General features: G+C 39.9%; 1 protein-coding gene across 3 annotated transcripts in view; it reads right to left on the minus strand.

Annotated features, from left to right (window-relative positions):
- SLC4A1AP (solute carrier family 4 member 1 adaptor protein) overlaps positions 1-26,587 on the minus strand; it is a 48,439-nt gene extending 21,852 nt beyond the window's left edge. For 2 of the 3 annotated variants that reach the window (XM_059891575.1, XM_005213073.5), the window contains exons 1-13: positions 25,908-26,587; positions 25,511-25,706; positions 24,271-24,393; positions 23,363-23,423; positions 22,895-23,034; positions 15,038-15,198; positions 13,517-13,586; positions 12,955-13,141; positions 9,503-9,614; positions 8,596-8,833; positions 6,733-6,819; positions 5,995-6,062; positions 4,140-4,209 (exon numbers count right to left, since the gene is read on the minus strand). In XM_059891575.1, the coding sequence (XP_059747558.1) occupies positions 4,140-4,209; positions 5,995-6,062; positions 6,733-6,819; positions 8,596-8,833; positions 9,503-9,614; positions 12,955-13,141; positions 13,517-13,586; positions 15,038-15,198; positions 22,895-23,034; positions 23,363-23,423; positions 24,271-24,393; positions 25,511-25,706; positions 25,908-26,567 (2,173 nt within the window). In that variant the 5' untranslated portion in view covers positions 26,568-26,587. Of the gene's footprint in view, positions 1-2,229; positions 2,572-4,139; positions 4,210-5,994; positions 6,063-6,732; positions 6,820-8,595; positions 8,834-9,502; positions 9,615-12,954; positions 13,142-13,516; positions 13,587-15,037; positions 15,199-22,894; positions 23,035-23,362; positions 23,424-24,270; positions 24,394-25,510; positions 25,707-25,907 lie in introns of those variants that run through there. The other variant, XM_002691454.7, reaches the window with a different exon arrangement.
- Between the last annotated feature and the right edge of the window lie 262 nt (positions 26,588-26,849).

Below are 26,849 nucleotides of genomic sequence, written 5' to 3' on the forward strand. Positions count from 1 at the left end.
TTTTTGTAATGTCTAATAACCTTGCCTCCATTTCTGTGAAAAGGACACTGGATCACTTAGATTTTGGATAACCAAAAAACTACAACCACATAGTACAGGAGCAGGTAATTAGCCTTTTGATTAGAAACTTTTCAAATATCCTGAAGAAGTTTAAGGAACATCTTGAATCTAATGAGACCCTGAAAAGTGAATTAGCCTAGAGCTGAGGTTGGGCCAAGCCTGGCCTACCACCTGTTTTTATGAGTAAATATTTATTGGAACAGTCACACTCATTCATTGTATACTGTCTATGCCATTTGCACTCCAACAGCAGAGCTGAGTAGACACAACAGATTGTATGGCGTGCCAGTCTAAAATACCTGGCCATTAATTAAAAAAAAAAAAAGGTCTGCCAACTCCACTTCAGAGGTTCTCCACTATGGTTGTACATTAAAATCACCTGGACTGCTTTTAAAAGGGATTGACCCAGAGATTCTGATTTATTTATTTTTAGCCACACTACACAGCATATGGGATCTCAGTTCCTGACTGAACTCGTGTCCCCTGCAGAAGTGCAGCAGCCTAACCACTGGACCACCTGGGAAGCCAAAGATTCTCATTAGATTGATCTGACATGGGATCCAAGTATTAGAATCAAAAACTTTTAAAATTTCCCTAGGTAATTTTAATAAGCAGCTACAGTGGTGAATCACTGATACAATCCAGTCTCTCACAGGTAAGTCAGCCCAGATGTTATGATCTTTTTTGTGGTGAATAACAGCTACTAGTATCTTCAAAACTGTGTAAAGCACATCTGTCTACATGGTCTCATGTGATCCTAGAATAAACCCGATATCCAAAGAGCTAAAAGCATTACTGTCCTGGCTTCAAACAGGACAGAACTGAGGCTCAAGGAATATAAGTCATGTCCCCAAAGCCTCCTATTTGATAAAAAGAAGCTAAGATCCACGTGCTGGTCTTTTAAACACTGATGTTAACTGTACAAGTTACATGTTTATATTTTATTTTGGCCAATGGAATCCTACTTGCTCTCATGCTCTCCAGACATAGGATTGTACATACTATTCCCAGAACATTTAGAAATCTGCCTTCCTAAAGCAGACTGTGCTCTGTGAAGCACCTAGGATTCCTCAAGGTCACTGTGAGAGTAGAGTGAGGAGAGGAAGATATGCATGCAGGTGTATGTATGTGTGTACATCCAATCCTGATGCCTTCAACTCAACCAGAGTTAGGTATATTTTTAACTGTTCAAGTATTAGGATTGCACATGCAATTTTGTTTAAATAAAGAGTTTTACCTTTGAAGATCAGTGATCCGGATTAGTCCACTATTTAGATCTACAGTGGCATGGCCACTCTGCCCCCAAATTCCAGTCACTCCTTACATCAAGTTCTTGTCTGTTGGTCTAAGTGAAGTCCAAAATAGTAGTTTCTCTTAATGCCAATATTGGTATTGTTTTCTGAGAAGTCAGACTTATTTTTAGCAGGCCAGACATCTGTCAGGGTAACTGAAGTTTCTCGTTACTGCTTCCTGCCCACCTCATCATCCCGTAGAATCCACACCTCATCCACTCCCTCTCGCTGGGCCACAGCCTTTCTCCTGCCTGATTACTATGTCTGCCTCCAGCCAAATCCACAGGTTTTCCACCTTGCTTCCACTCTTAGGCTTTCCTTTCCTGTGGAAAAGAGGCACTAATGATGGGAAGCGGGAGTGGAAATAGACATAGTTCTGCATTTCTTCATGTTTCCAGAGAGGAAGGGACTTTTATTCCCCTCGTTACAGAGGTGAGAAGCCCCACAGGGGGCAGAAGACATCCAGCTTTTCATTCTGTGACCTTATTTGCACCTTTCCACAGGAGGAGTGACTAACCCGATTGGTCAGAATCCAGGATATTCAAAGGGCTGAGTTTCTATCAGCATTGGTGCCTGAGTGCATGAGGTGTGCTATGTGTTCCTGAACTGTGTCCTGGTAAGCCAGGGTTTGTCCTCAAACTTGGCAGGAGGCTTACAGTGGGAGGGAGTAGGAAACCCCCACTGTGTATCTATTCTTAGTTCCAAAAATGACAGAGAACCCAGGGTTATGCCCTGGCATGACCTCCTATTTCAGCACTTACTTGAGAAGGCAATTATCAGTGAATCCTAGAGCCCATCTGACAAAAACACCCTATTGCTCAGTAAAAGCATAGTCCCTAAAGCTTAAGAAAGACATTGTGGCCTTAAATAAACATGAGACATTTTCAGCTTCTTACTTTAATAGACTCATGTCTCTCACTTTACTAATTCTCAAAATATATGGTTCCTTTTTACATACATACACAAACACTTTTAAACATAAATATCAAATTCAAGAGAATCAGATAGGTAGGTAAATTTAGGAAGCTAGGAGTACAGAAGAAAATGCCAGTCACCAGATTTTACAAATGAGCATCTGAATTCCTTCTCCGGACATTCAACTTGATATATTATCCTAAATATCCCATGTCACATGGTCCACAAGGTCTTCCTTTAAGATTCAGAAGCAATCAATACCCATACTTGTCATTAAGATGGGTCCTGCCATCTCCACTTTGGCCTATATCAGCATAAAAAGAAACAAAGAAAAATAGATAATTCACATTTCCAAGTCAGGAGGGAAAAGATATCCAGTCATCAGTGGGCCAAAAAGTAAAACAAATAGAAATATGACCTTTTGTATATAATTTCAAACTACAGTCTTTTCACCACTACTCTAACATTTACTAGCAAATAAAAAGCAAGCATTTTAGTACCTACATTTCTATTAATTGCTAGCATATTAGAAATCCAACCCACAGAAAAAGCAACTTGTGGTAAGTACATGGGGAAACAATTATCTCATATACTGCCTTAAGTGAAAGTCACTGAGTCGTGTCCAACTCTTTGGGACCCCATGGACTATACAGTCCATGGAATTATCCAGGCCAGAATACTGGAATGGGTAGCCTTTCCCTTCTCCAAGGGATCTTTCCAACCCAGGGATTGAATCCAGGTCTCCCACATTGCAGGCGTATTCTTTACCAGCTAAGCCACAAGGGAAGCCCAAGAATACTGGAGTGGGTAGCCTATCCCTTCTCCAGAAGATCTTCCCAACCCAGGAATCGAACCGTGGTCTCCTTTATTGCTGGATTCTTTACCAACTGAGCTATCAGGGAAGCCCTATATTGCCTTAAGGGTGTATGTATGAACATAAACTAGTACAATCCCTATAGAACGCAATTTATACTATCTTAAAAATGTTCATAGCCTCTGTTCCAATATGTTGACTTTTATGAGTTTGTTTTCTACAAGTGCACGTCTACACTTGCAAAATTATACTTATTAGAAGTTACTTATTGTAGACTTATTTGTAATGGCACAAGACTGGAAAGACCGAAAATATACATTGAGAGAACTGATTAAATATGTAACGATATATCCATACCATAAAAAAAGAACTATGTTACCATAAAAAAAAAGAAAAGAAATCTGTAAGCAGCTATGGAAGGATTTCCATATACTATTAAGTGCAAAACAGTAAGGTATAGGATATACTTCCATTTACATTAAAAAAAAAGTGATGAAATTTTATTGCTTTCAAAATCATTTTATATAATGTATATAAGAAGTGGTAAGAAACTGATATTTGGTTGTCTTTAAAGGAAAAAAACTGAGTAGCTAAAGCACAGCTAGAAGACTTTTTTTTTTGCCACTTTACAGAAAATTTAAAACATACATAAAAGTAAAGAGAAAAATATAATGAATTTCCATGTACCCAGAACTCAGCTTCAACAATTATCAGTATGTGGCAAATCCTGCTTTATCTATTGCCCCTCCTCTATCTTCCCTCATCCTCCACCACGGGATTATTTTAAGCAAGTCCCAGCTATCATTTCATCTGCAAACACTTCTATACAGTACAATATTCCTGGAAGATAAGGACTTTCTCTAAAAAAGATAACTCAATATCACTCATACTTTAAAAAAAATTAACAATAATTTCCTAGTATCATCAAATATCTACCTATTCCTCCAGAAGGGAGACTTTTCTACTATATACTCTTGTAAAGTTCTTATACTTATGTACATATTACCTATTCTGAAACCTAAATAAATGAATCTTAAAGAAAAGTAAAACCCATCTACCTTCAGGTGGGACCCACACACAGTAATCTGGGTCATCTTCTGGATATTTGGAAGAAAGTATCAGTGGAACCTGCAAAGAAAAGATGTTATTTTACTCAAAAGAATTTAAGTCTAAGAACTATTGTCCCTATCTTTATTAGCAAACAAAAATTGAGAGAACAGTTTCCACTAATGATCTTGACATAAGTAACCAAAAATGGGGGATCACTCTCTCTCTGAATCTTGATTTTTTTTTTTCCCATAAAGCTTCAACAAGCTTATTGTCAGCCACTGAGAGTGGCACTTTTTTCTAAAAGAGGCAGTCAATGCAGGTCAGAGTTCTAACCCCAGAGAGGAAAATCTGACATCTGCCTTTTGATACAGGTGCAAAAAAGTTAACAAAGCAGCCTAACTGTTACCCTTTGAAGGGCCTGTGTGAAAGACTTGTTAGCTGGCATCTGGGAACTTGGATTTCAGGAGAGTTCCCACTACCCTACCTGACAAGAGTGGCCCACTGAGCCAAAACTATAAAAACAACGTGGTTTATGCCAAACACCTGCCTTCCTTCTAGGACAATGGAATTTGGGTAGATGCCAGGCAGGATTACTATGTGATCAGTCCCCAGTACCAGTCTTGGGGACTGAGTCTCTAATGAGCTTCTCCGGTTTCACAAGTTGTCACCTGTTGTGAAGGGAACTAAGCACAGCCTATGTGGCTGCTGGAAAAGGACCCTTAGAAGTTTGTACCTGGTTCCCAGACTTCACTCCACGTGCCTTTTCCCTTTGCTGGCTGTGCTCAGTATTCATGTGAATGATGACACCACAGTTGTAAATTCCATCACATGCTGGGCCTCTTGTGAAACTACCCAGCCTGAGGGTGGACCTCCTGACACAACCTAGCAATTCCACTTCTGGGAACTTACATTATCCTAACACAATTATACGGAGAAGGCAATGGCACCCCACTCCAGTACTCTTGCCTGGAAATCCCATGGACAGAGGAGCCTGGTAGGCTCTAGTCCATGGTGTCACTAAGAGTCAGGCATGACTGAGCGACTTCACTTTCACTTTTCACTTTCATGCACTGGAGAAGGAAATGGCAACCCACTCCTGTATTCTTGCCTGGAGAATCCCAGGGACAGGGGAGCCTAGTGGGCTGCCGTCTATGGGGTCGCACAGAGTCGGACATGACTGAAGTGACTTAGCAGCAGCAACACAATTATATATACACTAAGGTTATTCACTATAGCACTGTTATAATAAAAGACTAGAAAGAACCCAAGTGTCCATCGGTAGGAAACTGGTTCAACAGAGTACACCCACACAGTAGGAGGGCTTCCCTGATAGCTCAGTTGGTAAAGAATCCATCCCCAGTGCGGGAGACCCTGGTTCAATTCCTGGGTCGGAAAGATCCCCTGGAGAAGGGATAGGCTACCCACTCCAGTGTTCTCGGGTTTCCCTTGTGGCTCAGCTGGTAAAGAATCCACCTGCAACGCGGGAGATCTGGGTTTGATCCCTGGGTTGGGAAGATCCCTTGGAGAAGGGAAATGCTTTCCACTCCAGTATTCTGGCCTGCAGAATTCCATGGACAGTCCATGGGGTTGCAAAGAGTTGGACATGACTGAGCAACTTTTATTTCACTTCACTTCACATGGTAGGAAGCTCTCACTGCACTGATATATTAATACAAAGATTTCCACCACAGGTTAAAAAAATAAAAATTCAAAAGTAAAAGAGCCCAGATTTCTAGAAGAAAGAGTAGTAGACATCTGGGAATTCTGCTAAGACAGCCCCTGGATTCACTCTTCTGGATATGGTTCATGACAAAGGGATTCATTTTTACTTTCAGAAGTGAAGATTATGACTAAAATACTTACTTTGCCTGGACCAGGAGGTTTCTTTTTCTTGAATTCATCTCTGCTTTTCTCATTCTCATTCTTTGATGCTAATTTATGAAAAAGAAAAAAAAAAAAAGAGGCTATGGCTATTTCAGAAAAATAAAATAGAAAAGAAAAATTCCTCCTTAAACAGTATTATAATTATTGAAGAAAACACCACAATCTAATTCTCAAAAACTCTGACTACCGTGAAGACTATATAAAGAGAGAACTGTCCCTTCATTAATAACCTTAGTTTTCAAATCCTAAGCTTGAATTTAATCACACCTTTTGAAAAGGTAAAGGAAAATGGAGTGACTTTACTATTTTACAATTTAATCATTATAGTTAAAAGCAGAAAAAAAAAAAAAAAAAAAAAACCCAGTCCTTTTAATAGGCCAATCTTTCAACCAATTTAAGAATGTTGGAATTACCCTCATGATAGGCACATACTCAACTCTGGGAGAGGTAAATTTGTAGAGGGTTTTGCAGAACCAGAGGAAAACGAAGGTATTAGGGTGCTTTGTAGGTTGCGGGGGAACCCCAGGAGGCAGAGGACGAAAGAAGGACAAGTGAGATGGCACCAAACAGACATCTCTCATATATTCCAACTCTGTCCATGGCCCTGGCAGCAGCATCGACCCCAGGTCTGCACCCCGCAGCTCAGCTCCCACCCTATCTCTGACACCAGTTGGCTGCCAGTGTGAGGAGCAGCGGAGGAGTCACTGTTCCACTTGCCTGAGGGCTCCTCACACGATGCAGCTGCTTCACTAATCTCTTGGCAATCTTTATTCTGTTCCACTTGGCTGAGTTGAGACATGTTTTCTATAAAATGCAGAACCAAAGCATACTGTATTAACTTAATTTGCGGTGGGGACCCAAGAAAACAAAAGCAAGAAAAGCTAAGTACATACATAATCATCCAGTTTTCCTATCATTAGCTTCAATAAGCTTAATTAGGTTTTCAATAAACGTGCCTCCAGATGTCTAACAGAGAACCACCAATTTTCTACTTCAAAAACTGGCCACCTCTGAAGCAAAACTTTTTAGCAATACTTACTGAAAGCCTGAAAAAAGGACATATTCCTTAACCAAAAATTCTACTTCAAGGAATATATTCAAAGAAAATAATCAAAGATGAGCACCAAGATTTATTACATACAAGCATGTTTATAATAGCAAAAATTAATTAAAATATACATGCATAATAATAGTTAATTAAATGAATTATGGCACATTCACGTGATGGGCCACTTTGCCCCTTATTAAAACCACACTTAAAAGAGTATTTTTTTAAGACATAGAAAAAAATAGATTATAAAATAGCATGTACAATATGATCCCAATGTTGTTTTATAAGTAAGTAAATTAATAAATAAATGAATGCCTGGAGTAACCCCTAATCAGGTGCATTTACTAATTAATGCATCTTACAAACCAAAATTTTTAATCGGCTATTTTTAGACACACACATTTGCTTTCAGGCCCTAAAACAAACAAAAAAATACAATACTTACTGCTCCCCTATAATGCTGCTTATGTATCATCCTTATAATGAATGAATCAAAGACTAGATGCTAAAAAAAGTATGTATAACTGCCTTTTTTGAAAAGGCCAAGCATGGTGCCAGTAACAAAGGAAAATGCAAAAACAAAAGATTTACTTCTCAAAGATGAGCAAACAGTCACTTTTCTGTGCCTAAAACAGCTGAAAGTAACTTAAAAATACCAGGCAGGCCTGGTGTTTTCACATGGACATGCCTGGTTTTGGAAGTCCATACGCACACATTTCCACACATAGCTTACTGCCAATGTTTTTTGTTTTCCCTAATGTTCCCTTTTTTCTCTGCAGTCTTAATCTTGCAAAGCAGTTCAACAAACCTGCAGGAAAATAACCCCCACAGTTGACAAGGGTTAAGGGGCTACTAAAAAGATAATAATATCTAGGGGTGGCAGATTCCTCTTTTCTTCTTTGGACTTTTATGTATGATCCAAAGTTTCTAAAATGAACATATATGCCTTTTATAAGCAGAAGAAATTATACTTAATATTTAATAACCAATCAATTTCCTCTTTTACATTTTTCATTAGCCCTTTGCTGAGGTAGGTGAAAACTACATGTCAGGTTCTCGGCCAGGTACTGTGGCAAAAAGATGAATGAGGTATGATGTTTCCTGAGAAGTACAAGCTGCAGATACAATTATATTTAGCCTCTGTGGGGGAAAAATGACTAAGGGAAGGCTTTCTCTGAGACCACCTGGTCAGGCCCCGTCATCCACCCTGTTCCACCAGCCTCTAGTCACAGAGTGGCAGCAGTTCAGGACTGCTCCACAGCCGTTGAGGTTTCAGATTCCACAGCTTTCAACTTTCAGTAACTCTGGAACACACTGGAAATACTCGCCCATATTTTGCAGTGAGAATAAATAATAACTGGCAATCAAAGAAAGACCAGGAAGGTAGGTTACAGTCAGCTGTATCACATTATCACAAAGTGTCACAAAGTCAAAATGCATAAGCAAGGACTGGCTTTGCTTTTTCAAACCTATGCATGATGAATGTAAATGCCCACTGCACAGCATAGGAAGGAGAGAGAAGACACTACCATGGTTTGTTTCTTTAGAACATGTGAAGTCTGTGGGAGGACTCGTCTCCTGCGCTGCTTCTTCCGGTTCTGTCTCCTGCTGCAGCCTACTGCTTCCAGCCTCCGTTTTCTTATTTTCATGCTCCTCCTTTTCTTTCTCCTCTTCCTCTTCCTCCTCCTCTTCCTCCTCTTCTACTTCAGGCTCATCCTTCATTCTCATTAGAGTTGGAGGGAGTTCTGGACGCTTGGGGGGTAACTTCTATGAGGGGGAAAAAAAATCCATGAACAAGTAGCTTTACAGTATGACCAGGATGGAACTCAGGTCTCCCGCATTAGCAGGGGATCCTCTACCATCTGAGCCACCAGGGAAGGTCTCATAAAGTGGTGGAAGGATTAAATGAAGGAAGAAAAACCATATGGCAGAACCAGGTGTATAGATTATGTTACTAACAAGTGTTAGCTGAGTCTGAATATTATAACATGTATCCACCAGGAAAAAAAAAAACAAAAAACCACAGGAGACTCTCTCTTAAATGCAACATTGTTCACAAATGAATAAACTGGTATTCTAATTCACAAATCGGTTACATGCAAATTGGCATGAATCAATTCATCAATTTTCTTTTCAGCTGGGCAGCATGTAGGATATTAGATCCCAACCAGGGATTGAACCCACACCCCCTGCATTGGAAGCACAGAGTCTTAACCACTGGACCACCAGGGAAGTCCCGATTCATCAATTCTTGATAACCCTAGGCTGAAGAGAAAAATCCAAGAACCACATCCTGGAAAAGATGTGATCGTACCAAGTCCACAGCCTCTTTTCACATTACTGTGCAATGAGTCATTGAGTTTTGAAAAGAAAAGAGAAAAATTCACTCAGGATAACTCAAGAGCTAAAAGTTTAAGACCTTGACCTACAACTTACCCCTACTGTTCCCGTTTTTAATTTGAATTTGCTTCCTCCTTTCATGGCACCAAAGAGAGGCAATGTGAGCTTTTTAGCTTTGTTTTCTCCATCTGTAGCCTGACTTTCAATTCTAGGAAGAAAAAATAATTTTATATATATACGTATATCAGATCAGATCAGTCGCTCAGTCGTGTCCGACTCTTTGCAACACCATGAATCGCAGCACGCCAGGCCTCCCTGTCCATCACCAACTCCCGGAGTTCACTCCGATTCACGTCCATCGAGTCAGTGATGCCATCCAGCCATCTCATCCTCTGTGAGGCTAAGGTTTTATCTAAAAATACCATGAGAAAGAAACTTTTGGCAAAACAAAACTTTCCATAAAGTAAACACTTACGCATACACCAATGAAGAGGGATTCAGGCCAGCAGACTTTGAATGGACAACACTGACACAGAGCTATTAAGGGTCAGATGAAGCTGCTACCACAGTCTAGTAATTTACAAGGTGCTTAATTTACAACATGCTATCTGACTTCACATTCATAAAATGATACATACAGTACACAGGTCAGTGGCAAAGGACACTGACCTGGGTACTGCCTGTATATTACTTATTCATAACATGCCAGTACACATAGACATGATCCATTCCAACTAAGTAGCAGGAGATGGATCCATGGTGTAAAGCCCTATTTTCTACCAACCTCTGAAAAGGACTCAATACCTTACTTACCTGGAGGCCACACTTATCATAACCACACACAACAGCTCTGAGCACAGAAGTTAAAAAAAAAAAAAAAGTATGTGTATAGGGGGTGGGAGGCAGGATATCCTGACAAAGAATTAATGATAGACCCCACAGCTGGTGAGCTGTCAATGTTCTCACTAGCTGAATATAGTTTTAAAAGCTAAGCACCTGAGGGTAAAGCTAAGGAAGAGCAAAAAGAAGAGACTGTAAAAATTAGAAAAGATGCAAGGAAAAAAAGAACAAAGCAAAACAAAAAGGACAGCAGTTGAGCTGACAAGACACTCAGAGTAGGCATAAGTGACAGGGACAAGATAGCACGAGGAGACAGAAGGAAGAAAGCCCTATGCTTTCTCTGCATGACGAGAGGACAACCCTGCACTCTGGAACATAAGGACAGCACTGGCACTCTGATTCACAGGGACCCATACAAGAAACTGATTACTCTGCTCAACTGAAGCCCCAGTTCCAATCCTGCCTTCTTTTACCTAGTCTTCCCCGCTCAGAGGTGCTCTCCCCCTTTCTCTACTGAGACAGACCCATTGCATTGATAAGGCCACCGGAGGAAATCCTGCCTGCCTGCCCTTAAAGATGCTTTGTCAAACATCCCTCATATCCCCTCCCCACAAGCGTCAGGAAGCACAGGAAAGCAAAGGCAAGAGCAACACAGATATTTCTCAGCTCCATTAAACAGCCTGGCTGGCCTGGAGGACACGCAAAGACTCCCAAAGGAGATGAAAAGTAGAAGATGGGATCACAATCAAGAGTTGCTGTGGGTGGAGGAGGAATGGAATTAGGTAGGAAGTTTCGAAGTTCAACCCTCAAGTGAGAAGAGGAAGGAGAAGATACACAGCATCTGAAGGCCTGATGCTTTCTAAAGCAGTTTTTTCTTACTTTACTTTCTAAAGTAAGAAAGGGAGGAGAAACTGAAGACACATAGACAGCAGGAGGGGAGGTTCTGGAGGAAGCTGATGTTTGTCTTCTAGCTTGGACTACTTCGCAGATTAAAGGATTACAGAATTGGATTTGAAACTCACTGTTAATTTGTTTGCTCTGGACTATGGTTCCTGAGTTTTTACCTTTGCTCCACAAAAACAATTCCACAAATAGCTGCTAAGTATATCAGTGACAGTAAAAATTATGACAAGATGACAATACATATATGCCAGCACATTGTTAAGTGCTTTTCAGTTAATCTTTGCAACATCATTTCTTCTAATTTACAGAAGAGGAAAGTAAAGATCAAAGAAGTTATACAACTTGCTTTAAAATTCCCAAAAAGTATATTGTAAAGCAATTATCCTCCAAATAAAAATGAATTTAAAAAAAAGAACATTTATGTACAATTTATGACCGACTGTCAAGCTAAACTACTGACAGACTCCAAATCTACTTTATAAACAAAATGATACTTTATATATATTAAAAAAAAATTCCCAAAAAGTAATTGACAGAGTTGAGAATGAAACCTAGGAAGTCTAACTCTAGTGCTAATCTACCATCTATCAATAACATAATTCAAATATCATTTGTGTCCAATAATTCCCCTGAAACCAAAGTTAACGATAAAATCAACTTCAGGAGACTGTGCTTTTTCCCCACCTTTAAAGGAACAGATTCCACTTTTAAAAAGTATTTAAATATACTAAAGAGTTATCAATTTGTTCTTGAGAATGACAGATACAGGCATTAAAATGACAATCTGTACTCATATCTTTTCTTCTGTGGTTTTAAAATCATAGATAAGAATGGTAATACATTGTAGTGTTTGTATTTCTCTTATTATAAGTACAGTAATTGTATTTCTCTTTTTATATAGTTAAGAGTTATTTGTATTTCTTTTTCAGTGGACTTTCAGTTGATACCCTTTGCCCATTTGTCTCTTTGGTGGATAGGTCCTTATATATTAGGGAAATTAGCCTTTTGTGCACGTTGTTTTTTAAAGAAGTTTCAGTTCAGTTCAGTCACTCAGTTGTGTCCATCTCTTTGCGACCCCATGAACTGAAGCACGCCAGACCTCCCTGTCCATCACCAACTGCTGGAGTCTACCCAAACCCATGTCCATTGAGTCGGTGATGCCATCCAACCATCTCATCCTCTGTCGTCCCCTTCTCCTCCTGCCCTCAATCTTTCCCAGCATCAGAGTCTTTTCAAATGAGTCAGCTCTTCACATCAGGTGGCCAAAGTATTGGAGTTTCAGCTTCAACATCAGTCCTTCCAATGAACACCCAGGACTGATCTCCTTTAGGATGGACTGGTTGGATCTCCTTGCAGTCCAAGGGACTCTCAAGAGTCTTCGCCAACAACACAGTTCAAAAGCATCAATTTTTCGGTGCTCAGCTTTCTTTATAGTTCAACTCTCACATCCATACATGACCACTGGAAAAACCATAGCCTTGACTAGACGGACCTTTGTTGGCAAAGTAACGTCTCTGCTTTTTAAAGAAGTTTACTCTGCACTAAAAGATTAAGTAAAAATTTAGAGCCCTCCAATGAAACTGGAATCAATATAGTTTTCTTTAAAAATCTTGTAGCAGTTTATATTTCACAAATAAAATGTTTTTTTACCCATTTCAAAACCACTGCCTTTTGTGCTTTAAAGAGTTTCTTATAATCTATTTCTAGTCCAAAGTGATTAGCTATGAAACAAAGATATAATTCAGAATGGTATCTATGTAATACATGCTTATTTAAAATTTCAAGTATAACCAAGACTTACTTACTTTTTTAGTTCTGGAATCTCTGCTGGCTTTACAATCTTTATCAACCCTTTAAGTCTCTGCTGTTCTTTTCTCAGTTCAAAAGTTCTCAAGTGAAGTTTCTTCCGGGACACACCATCTAATGCACTCCCTGACTTCATTTCTGACATGAATGCATCTAAAGAGTCCTGAGACGGAGACTCTGACAGAGCTGTCCAAGAAAGGGATAATACATGTTCAGAAAGACAGCTGAAAATATTTTAAAATTCGGCCCAAGTTTCCATAGAAAAGTCACTAACTTGAAGCTGGACAGAAGATGATACTGATATTAGGAATAAGGAAACTGGTTGTACCAGATCTTAGAATGTCACTTTGCCTCAATGGGCTTCATTCTCCTCATCTATTAAATAAAAAGGCTGAAACAAATACTTTATAATATTCTTTGTAGTTCTAAAATTCTATGTTGCTCCTTAGAAAGGCTCCATATCTATTATATCTTACTAACCAATACAGTTTTAGTACCTAGCAAAGTGCACTACACACAGTAGACACTCAATAAACATTTTTTAATGAGTCACTCCCTTACCTTTGCTGGAGGCTTTCAGTCTCTCAGAAATTTCAGAGAGTTCCTTTTCAGCATCATTTAACTTCGCAACCTATAACACCAAATTAACAGGGTTAGCATGTTTTGTATCTTTCAAAATATGGTAGCTTTCCTTTTCTTCTTCCTCTTATTTTCATTATTGTGACAAGTTTTAAGAGGATTAATTCAGAAGTGCATTTAAATCTGCTCCTCATGGAGTTAACATTTTTCATTTATTTAATTCTAATTGAAGTGATTTCTGAATTAAAGAACCAAGAATTAAATAGAAGCAATATACAAAACACAGACTTTATTTTATTCAAAAGAACCCAAAGCATGTTTTCACTGATGAATCAAAAAGCTAGACATTGAGTAATGTTTTAAACTCTGAATACTAATTAATATGGTGAAAATGCAGGCCATCTTATGATAATTTCATGAAGGACACATTGTTTAAAACTATACGCACACCTCATTTTATGAAGCTTCACTTTACTTGCAACTTGCAGATATTGTAAATTAGAGATTTGTCACAACTCTGCATTGACAGAACAATGGTTAGCATTTTTTAGCAATAAAGTATTTTTAAAATATATACTATTTTTTTTAGAGATACTACTACTATACACTTAAGAGACTACGGTACAGTGTGAATATACCTTTTATATGCACCAGGAAACCAAAAAATTCATGTGACTCATATTATTACAATATTCACTTTATTGCAGTGGTCTGGAATTGAACCCACAATGTCTTTGAGGTATGCCTGTATTACCAGAACTATACTCCTCAGAAATTCCTTTCACAATTCTTGACTACCAAAAGCCAAGGTCAATTGCACCTCAGAATGTCACAATTTGGAACTTTTTCCTTTTCTTTTTCCAAAGATCATATCCAAAGATATGGTAAGATAATATCCAAAGAATGCTCATTAATGGATCACTGAACTGTGGTGTTGGAGAAGACTCTTGAGAGTCCCTTGGACTGCAAGGAGATCCAACCAGTCCATTCTGAAGGAGATCAGTCCTGGGTGTTCTTTGGAAGGAATGATGCTAAAGCTGAAACTCCAGTACTTTGGCCACCTCACGCGAAGACTTGACTCACTGGAAAAGACTCTGATACTGCGAGGGATTGGGGGCAGGAGGAGAAGTGGACGACAGAGGATGAGATGGCTGGATGGCATCACTGACTCGATGGACATGAGTCTGAGCGAACTCCGGGAGTTGGTGATGGACAGGGAGGCCTGGCGTGCTGCGATTCATGGGGTTGCAAAGAGTTGGACTGAGCGACTGAACTGAACTTAACTGAACCCACCTAGAGGTAGATACAGTTTCTAGCAACAAGCCAAACTTTTCTCCAACTTGGATAAGACTAAATGGTTGTTTATTACCATCAAACTTACAGATCACAAAAATAATACTTCACTACCAGATTTCAATGCTAGTGCTTTAAAAATTAAAAAACAAACACAAATAATACACTATTTATAATCCTACCACAGCTACTTCTATAACTAAAACTTGCCAGTGATTCGAAGGTCTCTGGCTTCTCATCAACCTTCCCAGCCTTCTTCATTCGATTCAGACGCTTCTTTTCAACCAGGCCAGTCCGATCAAGAAATGTGTCATCATCACTGTCATAAAAGTCTTCATCTTCCCAGTTCTTGGCTTTCCTTTTCCGAGATACTAGAGGTAGATAAAATAAACAATAAAATTTAAAAAATAAAATAAAAAGAAAGAAGGCAAGTAGGCAAGCAGCTTAAAATGCCACCACCAATTATTAAAAGAGAGGACTCAACAAGCTGCCAAAATACATATAAAAACAAAGGGCAGTATTCATGCTCAGAAAATCCCATGGACAGAGAAGCCTAGAGGGCTACAGTCCATGGGGGTCTCAAAAAATCCAACAAGACTTAGCGACTAAATGAGAAAACCTTGGAGACATTATCAAAGATGAGATGAACCAGACACAAAAGGGCACATATTGCATGATTCCACTTACACGAGGTACCTAAACTAGTCAAATTCATAAAGGCAAAGAGCAACACTGGTTACTAGGTGCTGGAGGGAGGAAGAATAGGAAGTTACTATTTAATGGGTACAAGGTTTCAGTATGAGATGAAGAAAAAGTTCTGCGATGGATAGTAGTGATGGTTATACAACATGAATGCATTTAATGCCACTGAACTGTATACATAAAAATGCCTACAAAGGTAAATTTTATGATATGTATGTTTTACCACAATAAAAAAGTTAAACAAAGGAAGAGCTAATTTATTTAATGAGCAAAAGCTCTCAAAAATCAATTAGTGAAAAAGGAAAAAAATAAATGAGGAAAGGGCCAATAATCCAAAAGAAAATCTTAAAGATAATCAAAGTAGTTCACAGAAAAGAAATACAAATGGCCAACAAACATTTAAAAAGATGTCAAACATTTTTTTAACAATTAAAAACACCAACTAAAATAATGAGATACCATTTCATATATATTAGACTCAAAGTGAAAGTCACTCAGTCCTGTCCAACTCTTCACGACCCCATGGAATTCTCCAGGCCACAACACTGGAGTGGGTAGCCTTTCCCTTCTCCAGGGGATCTTCCCAATCCAGGGACTGAACCCAGATCTCCCGCATTGCAGGCAGATTCTTTTACCAGCTGAGCCACAAGGGAAGCATATACTAGACTGGAAAGAACATAAAAAGATTAATAATGTCTAAGGAAATGGCAACCCGCTCCAGTATTCCTGCCTGGAGAATACCATGGACAGAGGAGCCTGGTGGGCTACAGTCCATGGGGTCGCAAATAGTCAAACACAACTGAGCAACTAACACTTTCACTTTCACTTGGTAAGGATATGGGGAAACACACTCTCAAACAGTTGGTGGGAAAGCACACTGACACAATGTTTTTGATGGTAAATCTTACAACATCCATCAACATCAAAGATGCAATTAATTCAGCAATTCCATTTGTAAGGAGAAGGACATGGCAACCCACTCCAGTACTCTTGCCTGGAAAATCCCATGGATGGAGGGGCCTAGTAGGCTACAGTCCATGGGGTCACGAAGAGTCGGACATGACTGAGCGACTTCACTTTCATTTTTCGCTTTCACTTTTCACTTTCATGAATTGGAGCAGGAAATGGCAACCCACTCCAGTATTCTTGCCTGGAGAATCCCAGGGACAGAGGAGCCTAGTGGGCTGCCATCTATGGGGTCACACAGAATCCAACCCGAATGAAGTGACTTAGCAGCAGCATACCATATTTACCAATGCAACACTGTAACAATGAAAATCTAGAAAGTCCATCAGCAGGGGACTATGGTAGCCATTATGTTTCTATCTATCCTATATCATTTAACTCCCCTGGGTGTGGTAAAAGTACCCTCTTTCTTTAGAAAATTTTTCTCCCATTCCACCTAGATTAGGTATAGTCATGTGACCACAGCCAGATTCATGAGAATCTTTCCCCCAGAGTTATATTTAGATATAGGAGAAAAAGAGGCTCTCTTTCCAATGAGGTTATTACAAACAGAAGATACAAATCCAGGGCTGTAAGCATCCAGCTTTTCCATATGGGGTTAGAATCTCTCTGCAAAATAAAACCATGCACTCATGAGACAGACATACATATACACATATACAGGTTGCATGTGTCCTCAGAATACCGAGTTCTGGTTTCACAGCACTAAGTTTTGCTTCCAGAACTTGCAGTCCTGGTTCATGCAGTTCTTTCTTCAATCCTGTGAGTTACTCTTTCTAGCTTCTGCAGCCAATAACCTTTTCCCCATATGAGTTTTCATTAGGTTTCTATTATTTGCAAACAAAACAGTCCTTATTAATAATAAACCTGGTAATTTCCAAGTTGAGATGGTATACTGAACACACATATCTAATTTCATTCTCTCCCCACACTCCACTAAGACCGCAGCAAAGAGATCTTTTTTTTAAAGACACTAATCTACCACCTGACCTGCCTCTTGAGAAATCTGTATGCAGGTCAGGAAGCAACAGTTAGAACTGGACATAAAACAACAGACTGGTTCCAAATAGGAAAAGGAGTACGTCAAAGCTGTATATTGTCACCCTGCTTATTTAACTTCTATGCAGAGTACATCATGAGAAACGCTGGACTGGAAGAAACACAAGCTGGAATCAAGATTGCAGGAAGAAATATCAATAACCTCAGATATGAAGATGATGCCACCCCTATGGCAGAAAGTGAAGAGGAACTAAAAAGCCTCTTGATGAAAGTGAAAGTGAAGAGTGAAAAAGTTGGCTTAAAACTCAACATTCAGAAAATGAAGATCATGGCATCCGGTCCCATCACTTCATGGCAAATAGATGGGAAAACAGTGGGAACAGTGTCAGATTTTATTTTTTTGGGCTCCAAAATCACTGCAGATGGTGACTGCAGCCATGAAATTAAAAGACGCTTACTCCTTGGAAGGAAAATTATGACCAACCTAGATAGCATATTCAAAAGCAGAGACATTACTTTGCCAACAAAGGTCCGTCTAGTCAGTTCAGTCATTCAGTTGTGTCCAACTCTTTGCGACCCCATGAATCGCAGCACGCCAGGCCTCCCTGTCCATCACCAACTCCCAGAGTTCACCCAGACTCACGTCCATCGAGTCAGTGATGCCATCCAGCCATCTCATCCTCTGTCGTCCCCTTCTCCTCCTGCCCCCAATCCCTCCCAGCATCAGAGTCTTTTCCAATGAGTCAACTCTTCGCATGAGGTAGCCAAAATACTGGAGTTTCAGCTTTAGCATCATTCCTACCAAAAAAATCCCAGGGCTGATCTCCTTCAACCAGATCCAACCAGATCTGATTGGTTCTGATCCAACCAGAATGGACTGGTTGGATCTCCTTGCAGTCCAAGGGACTCTCAAGAGTCTTCTCCAACACCACAGTTCAAAAGCATCAATTCTTCGGCGCTCAGCTTTCTTCACAGTCCAACTCTCACATCCATACATGACCACAGGAAAAACCATAGCCTTGACTAGAGAAACCTTTGTTGGCAAAGTAGTATCTCTGCTTTTGAATATGCTATCTAGGTTGGTCATAACTTTCCTTCCAAGGAATAAGCGTTTTTTAATTTCATGGCAGCAGTCACCATCTGCTGTGACTTTGGAGCCCAAAAAAATAAAGTCTGACACTGTTTCCACTGTTTCCCCATCTATTTCCCATGATGTGATGAGACCGGATGCCATGATCTTCGTTTTCTGAATGTTGAGCTTTAAGCCAACTTTTTCACTCTCCACTTTCACTTTCATCAAGAGGCTTTTTAGTTCCTCTTCACTTTCTGCCATAAGGGTGGCGTCATCTGCATATCTGAGGTTATTGATATTTCTCCCGGCAATCTTGATTCCAGCTCGTGCTTCTTCCAGTCCAGCGTTTCTCATGATGTACTCTGCATAGAAGTTAAATAAGCAGGGTGACAATATACAGCCTTGACGTACTCCTTTTCCTATTTGGAACCAGTCTGTTGTTCCATGTCCAGTTCTAACTGTTGCTTCCTGACCTGCAAACAGATTTCTCAAGAGGCAGATCAGGTGGTCTGGTAGTCCCATCTCTTTCAGAATTTTCCACAGTTTATTGTGATCCACACAGTCAAAGGCTTTGGCATAGTCAATAAAGCAGAAATACTGGAACTCTCTTGCTTTTTCCATGATCCAGTGGATGTTGGCAATTTGATCTCTGGTTCCTCTGCCTTTTCTAAAACCAGCTTGAACATCTGGAAGTTCACGGTTCACATATTGCTGAAGCCTGGCTTGGAGAATATTGAGCATTACTTTACTAGCGTGTGAGATGAGTGCAACCGTGCGGTAGTTTGAGCATTCTTTGGCATTGCCTTTCTTTGGGATTGGAATGAAAACTGACCTTTTCCAGTCCTGTGGCCACTGCTGAGTTTTCCAAATCTCCTGTGGTCATGTATGGATGTGAGAGTTGGACTGTGAAGAAGGCTGAGCACCGAAGAATTGATGCCTTTTAACTGTGGTGTTGGAGAAGACTCTTGAGAGTCCCTTGGACTGCAAGGAGATCCAACCAGTCCATTCTGAAGGAGATCAGCCCTGGGATTTCTTTGGAAGGAATGATACTAAAGCTGAAACTCCAGTACTTTGGCCACCTCATGCAGAGAGCTGACTCATTGGAAAGGACTTTGATGCTGGGAGGGATTGGGGGCAGGAGGAGAAGGGCACGACAGAGGATGAGATGGCTGGATGGCATCACTGACTCGATGGACGTGAGTCTGGGCGAACTCCGGGAGTTGGTGATGGACAGGGAGGCCTGGCGTGCTGCGATTCATGGGGTCACAAGGAGTCGGACATGACTGAGCAACTGAACTGAACGGAACTGAACTGAATCTACAAAGACAGGAAGAATAGGAATGGGGACAGCACCACCACATTTTTGGAAATTAGAAAGCAGACAGATGAGTGGAAACTAACTTAGCAAAACTAAAAAAAAAAAAAAAAAAAAGAAGAATCCTAACCCAACAGGGGGGAAAAAACAGAACCAATCTGATCATACTACAGAATCCTCAAAAGGTCTAGAACTGGGGCTAGATAGCAGTGACAAAATAAAGAGGCCTGAGTAAAAGCTGATGGAGAAACAGATCATCTATCCCACCTACTCACATCCTTCCCACCCCCAGGAAAAACCCCGAGTTTAAGATAGAAAGTCTTTGAACTATGGATTGACTAGTACAATTGAGGGCATGGGTACTATGTTCAAAAACTAGCACTGTCCTGAAAATGGCTAAATGTTGAGAACATGCTCAGCTATCTCTACCACATAGGTCCAGGAATGCTGGCAGCCAGTCCTCTCTCTTCAGGCAGGAGACCGAGGAGTACTCTTTGGAGAATCTTGCCCGCAGAAAAATGAAAATCTACAGATACTTACATCAGGAGTTCCCCTGCAAAATGCCCACCCACATCCTTCTATAGTGTTGCTCAAACTTAAATAGCCCCATCTATATATTCCAAGCTGCTCATCACCTTTTTGTCCCTAAGTAGTTTTTACAACTAAGAACTACATGACACCTGAGAAAAACCTCTACCATGCAGGATAGACATCAAATAAACAGAAAAAACAACCTGGAGAAAAGAGATCAGCAGACCAATGAGACATTAATAATCCATGAGCAACAATGGCATATTACGTTTTAAAAATGAATATCCAAAGAACAAAATGAGCTGTGGAAATTGAAATCTTGATAGCAAAATACAGAAAGAAAGTTGTAGAAATATCCCAGAAAGAACAAGAGAGACACAGAAACAGGACAGAGAAGGGAAAAAAGAAACACAGACAACCAGCCCAAGAGGTTCAATATCTTACAAACAAACTTCCAGAGAACAGAAAGATAAAATGAGGGAATGGCACAATTCCCAAAATGTTCCTGAACTGTCCAGATTTCCAGATCAAACAGAGCCAACAAGTACCCAGGGAAATGGATAAAAATAAACCCACAGAAAGGTACATCATAGTTAAGTTTCAGAACTTTAAGAACAAAGGGAAACTCTTACAAACTTCTAGTGAGAGGAGGGGAAAAAAGATAACATATGATAGATCAGTAACCTGAATAGTTTAGGACTTCAATAGCAGTGCTGGATGTCATATAAGAGCAATGCCCTCAAAGTTGTGAAGGAAAATTACTTCCAAATGAGAGTTCTATTCCTAAACTATTAACCAAAAGTAAAGCCAGAATAATTTTACATTCAGAGTGGAGAGTTTAATAAAGCTGACTTGCTATCTATCCTTTCTTAGGAATCTACCAGAGGATGTCCACCAAAACAACAGTAGAGCAAGAAAAATGAAAGACGTGAACTCCACTGAAGATTATTACCATCCATGCCCTTATTGTTGGTACCAGCTTCCTAACCTGCCAAAACTACAGAAAGATGTGTTCCACTAAAACAAACGACTAAACCGAGAAATATGAGTATCATGAAACAGAAAATCCAACCCTAGAGAAAAAGAAAGGAAATCTCTAGGAAGATAGCAAATGAAGCCCTAGATTACTGTTCTGCAGCAGGCATCCTTAAAAGAAGAGTGTTCTTCAGGAGAAATGTCTCCCAAAAAATCAGATAAATTACTGATAAATTACTTAACCTAATTGACCATATGGAAAAACACACTAGAAGGTTATTGATATGTGCGGGAAGAATGAGAAAGAGGTACCAAAAAAATCAAACACACTACACACAACACAATTATTAACTCAAAACTGCTCAGCTGTAATTAATATTTGCATAAACAAAACCTTATAAACATTAAATACTTGTTAATGTTTACATGACTAAAAATAGTCATGTTTACATGACTAAAAATATAATAGCATGCTCATGCTTTTTATAAATATGAAAATTTTTAAACTTTTTTTTATTGAAGTATAGCTGATTTATAACACTGCATTACTTTTAGGTATACAGCATAGTAATTAATTTTTGTTTTGCAGGTTATAGTCCCTTACAGGTTATTACAAGATATTGCATTAGACATATGGATACATTTAAATGCCAGAAGAAATAACTGAAAGAGGTAAAGGTCTTCTATAGTCGAAGACGGTAGAGGGGCAAGACAAGAACAGGTATATTCTAAGACTTTGGTAGTTTTAAAGTATATGTAATTTACTTTGCAATAATAAAAAGTAACTTTGGAATAAAAAAAATAATTACACACCCAATTTTTAAAAAAATAAGGCAAATTTAATGCAATAATACAAAAATTACCAAAATAAGGTAAATAACGCAACAATATAAAAACTATCCATGATACATTCTTGTGTTAAAAAGTCACAAAAGGGGCTTCCCTGGTGGTCCAGTGGTTAAGAATCCACCTTGTAATGCAGGGCACACTGGTTTGATCCCTGGTCCTGGAAGATCCCACATGCCATGGAGCAACTAAGCCCGTGTGCCACAGCTACTTAGACAGCAGTCTACAGCCAGTGCTCCGCAAAAAAAAGGAGCCACTGTGATGAGACGCCCACACACTGTAACCAGAGAGTAGCCCCTACTCTCTGCAACTAGAGAAAGCCCGCGAAGAGCAACAAAGGCCCACTGCAGCCAAAAATAAATAAAACTTTTTTTAAGTCACAAAAGAATATAACTATAAATGCATTTGCTATGAGTGTTTGTATTTTGTTAAAGGTTCTAGTTCTGAACACATGTCTGTAGATAATGTCTGGGAGAATATAAATAAACAAAGGTTACCTTTGGTTAAAGACATAGAGAATGTTTTTCTTCTCATTTCATAGAATTCTGTACAATTTACATTTTTCCCCTAAAAAAAGGTTTTATTACTTTATGTGTTCAATCTTTCTTCCTTCTATCCATCTTTTTTTTTAAAAAGGGAAAAAGAGTCCCCACATACTCACCCGCCTCCTGCCGCAGCAATCCCAAAGTATCGAGGATTCGACAAGCTTCCAGTGAACACTGAATCATTGCTTCTTTTTTCTTTCCTGAGTGAATGGCCTCTGCCACTAGCTGTTTTCCAGTTGAATCATCCACAGGTAATCTGCATTGGTATGGGAGGGATTTAAGCACAGAACTAAGCTCCAATCTCATGAAAAACATTAATATTTTATGATAAGTCATATTTTTGAGATAGCTTTTTAATCTCTCAGTTCATTTTGTTCTATCTTGCCAAAGCTGAATTTCAATTCTTTTCCTTACACCTTTTACCCATCCCTCTATAACCCCAATGTGTTAATAACTATCAATCCCCAAATTCATGAATAGTCTCAAAAAGACTAAAATTGCCCTTTGGATTCTTGTCTGTAACCATAAATTAAACTTGATATTAGCCACTTTCCAGAAATGGATGCTATGACAAAAGAACATACCTCACCCTGCAGAGCCAAGTGCTATGACCCTGTTCATCAAATTCATATTCTAATTCTTCTCCTGTGGGAGGAGGAAAGACAAAACAATTTTAATAGCATCTGAAAATTACCAGTTGATACAAAGGGAAAAGAGAGCAAAGGTTGAATAATAATACAAATGTCTCAAACCACATCGAACACTAAATTTCAAAGCATTTCACTTCCTATTCCTAGGTATTATTATCTGATAATAAAATTAGGATGAGCTTGAGACAGAGAACTGCAAACTCAAAACAATCGTGTCTCCACACACAGGTTTGTCCACTAAATAGAAGCTTTCACACTTGTAAGTTGTAGACTTGCTGTTAACTTGTCACAGTTGCTTAGTTTTTAGAAGTGTAACTATTAAGTGAAAAATGCAAACAGTTCATATGTATATATTTATACTCATACACACACATACATATAAGTGTTCTCTAAAAGCTTATCTACTGAAACAATTCTCTGCAGAAAAATTTTGTTTAATTATTATCTCAAAGGCTTTATTCCAGTTTTAATTATTTTTTTAATGGAAACAATCTTTAAATCACATAAAGTGGAAATCCATGTTAAGAATGACAAAAGATCAGGGGAATTAGAAACAAAGAAATTGTAACAAATTGGGTGCATCTCCCAACCACTCCTGTCCTGTATCTTCTGAGAAGGATGAGATGAGTTGGAAAAAAGTACTTCCTTTTTCCAAGATGTGTAAAAAGACCAACAGAAATTTTACAATTTCCAAAACAAACCTGAAGCAACTGACCACACAGCCAAGAACTGAACAAGGAGGACAATAGATAAAATACAGCATTTCTAAGTACTTGAAGATCTAGAAAAGCACCCTCTTGTGGATACATTTTTACCAACAGGGTCAAAATCTATGTACATACCTTCTCGGTCAAAAAAACCTTGGAGAGCCTTTTTTGGATCCTTTATATAAAAAGCCTCCCTTTCTTGTTGAAACTCTAAGACAATGGGGTTCTCTTCAGCCTCATCCTCTACAGCATCTTCTCCTATAGGATACAGGAAAGAAAGCAAAGACAATCAGACATGAGACTATCTGACTGGCACTCACTATCCTTTTAGGCTGCACAAAGATAAGTTACCAATGATGAAAAGAAAGGTGGGGGTGGGGAAGAACAAGCACAAAACCATCCGTCTGAACATCTTTGGTTTTCTACATTGTGTGACAAGTTAAAACTTGTTTTCATGGCACCTTACTTTTGTTCTCCATCACTATATGTATTTTAAAAGCAAGACTGCCTACCACATTCTCTATGTAAAAAAAAGAAAAATCTAAACTCTTCAGTCCTGCATTCTCATTCTCTCACAGCCAGGACTTATACTTTGTCTTCAATATAATTTTCCATTACTTATCATGTCCACCAACAGACTGATTTCTTTTCACACTAAGTCTTTGAAACCCAGTGTGTGTTTTACCTTTACGGCACTTGTGAATTTGGACTGGCCACCCCATAAGTGCCCAGTGTGACTGATGATGACCACACTGGATAGTGCAGGTCTAGGTACTCAGAGGCTGCTCCCTTCTCTGAACCCTTACTCCAGCATACTAGTGGTTTCCAGCTTTTGTTTGGCATTTACCACAAGTAATTTCGTAAGATTTATCTGTCTTCCCCACAACACAGTTAAGGTCATCCAGCTTTTCAGACTCCACTCCTGAATACCTATCTGCCAAAATGTCTGGTGTTACAGAAAATTCAATTTATCCCTCTGATTAGGTATTTCACATTTCAGGGTGTTTACACAAAGTACAAAAAATTTGACAGAACTCCTATATTAGATAATATCCCGTTTTATTTGATTGAATGTAGTTTCACTCCCTCTGGCAATAATCAGTACTTAACGAAATAAATTTTAATTGTTAAACTATACACTAAAAGTTTTGAACAAGGGAGTGCACTGTAAAACACATGAAGACAAATCAATTAGGCCCATAATTCAGTTTTTTGGCATCATAAAAGTTAATAAATCTAAGTTTTGGTAACCTATGTGCAAACTGTATTTGCCCTATCTTTCTCAAAGAGTCATGAAAGCTGCATGATTTTTAAAAAGTAACTGTACCAATAGAAACGGATTTATTAACCTCTGGCAGCAGTTTTAATGCCTTACCCATTCCCCAGGTGCAGCCCATTTCATCGTCCTGACTACTAGTACTTCTCTTTCTGTCAGCGGTATCCATTTCCTCTTCTTCATCTGAGTCTTCTCCCAGCATCTTCTTTTCCAACATCATTTGTTGCTGCTTGCGCAGTTCCTTCAGTTGCGTTATTGTCAACTCGGATTCTGCCTCTCGATCCTCCTCTGGTCCCTGATGAATCAAGCGAAAGAATTCTTTTAGAGTTTAGGATAGCTGAAGTCACTTTCAGAAACAAGGCAATGCGTACAGACGTCTGGTGATGAGGAACGCACTTTCATAAAGGACAATCTCCTTTCTCAGGGAAAACTTAAGGAGCTCAGGAATGCACCCAGGTGGGCTCCAGAGATTTCAATTCTAGGGTTTTCTACTTACCTGAAGAAGAAAGAGCCGGGTGCTGCCTCCAAAGCGAAGAACATGTCCGACGTGGACCCGACAATAGGTGCGGGGTGGGATGCGGGTTTTGTTAAGAAAAGTGCCGTGGGTGCTTCCCAAATCGTAGAGATAGAAGCCAGGCCCGTGGCCGTCGCCTTCTGCATCAAGGCCGGACACCCTGTGCTGCAGTACGGCGTGGTAGCGAGACACCGAAGGATGCTCCAGGCACACGTCGCAGCTAGGGAGCCTCCCGAAAAGGCAGCAACTCAGTCCTTTCAAGTTCCGGGTGCCCAGGATGGTGCCGCCTTTTAGTGTCTCGAGGCTGTAGGGGGCCGTGGTGGGGCCGCCCCAAGGCGGCTCTCGGTATGGGGGAGCCCGGGCCGAGCAGCCAGGGGAAGGAGCCGCCGTGTGGGGTCGCGGCTGCTCCTCCGCTGGACCCCTATTCTCCCCGCTGTCCGGCAGGGCCGGCGGGACATCCGGCTCCCCGGAATCAGAGTCCGGCAGCGCCGTGGACCTTTCCTTCACCTCCTCCGGGTTTGGAGGATTGTTGGCCGGAGCCTTACTCCGCGCCGCCGAGGGCATCGGCAGGGAAGGCTTCTTGAAGTCGTCATCGAGTTCCGGCGAAGCCAGCGGCTCGGACTGAGAGGGACTATCAGCCATTCTCAACTAGGAGCAGCCTCAAAATCTGTCCCTGGGAAACCTCACCCTCTTCGGGTCTCTACATTCCTCTCCACGTCTCCCTCTCTCCAGCCTCCAGACGCTTCTCTAGCAGCGACAGTGGAGTTGATCCTTTACGACCCAGAGCTTTGTGAAGACGAGAGTTATCCCTGGAAGTTGTAGTAAGAGGAAAACAAGAAAAAGGCGGTCGGGGTGCTGTCAGAATGGGGACATCTTTAGAGGTTGCAACCGAGTCGTAATGACTTCCTGCAGCGGAGCCTGATT

Source organism: Bos taurus, chromosome 11, assembly GCF_002263795.3.
Source record: "Bos taurus isolate L1 Dominette 01449 registration number 42190680 breed Hereford chromosome 11, ARS-UCD2.0, whole genome shotgun sequence".
NCBI classification, from domain to species: domain Eukaryota; kingdom Metazoa; phylum Chordata; class Mammalia; order Artiodactyla; family Bovidae; genus Bos; species Bos taurus.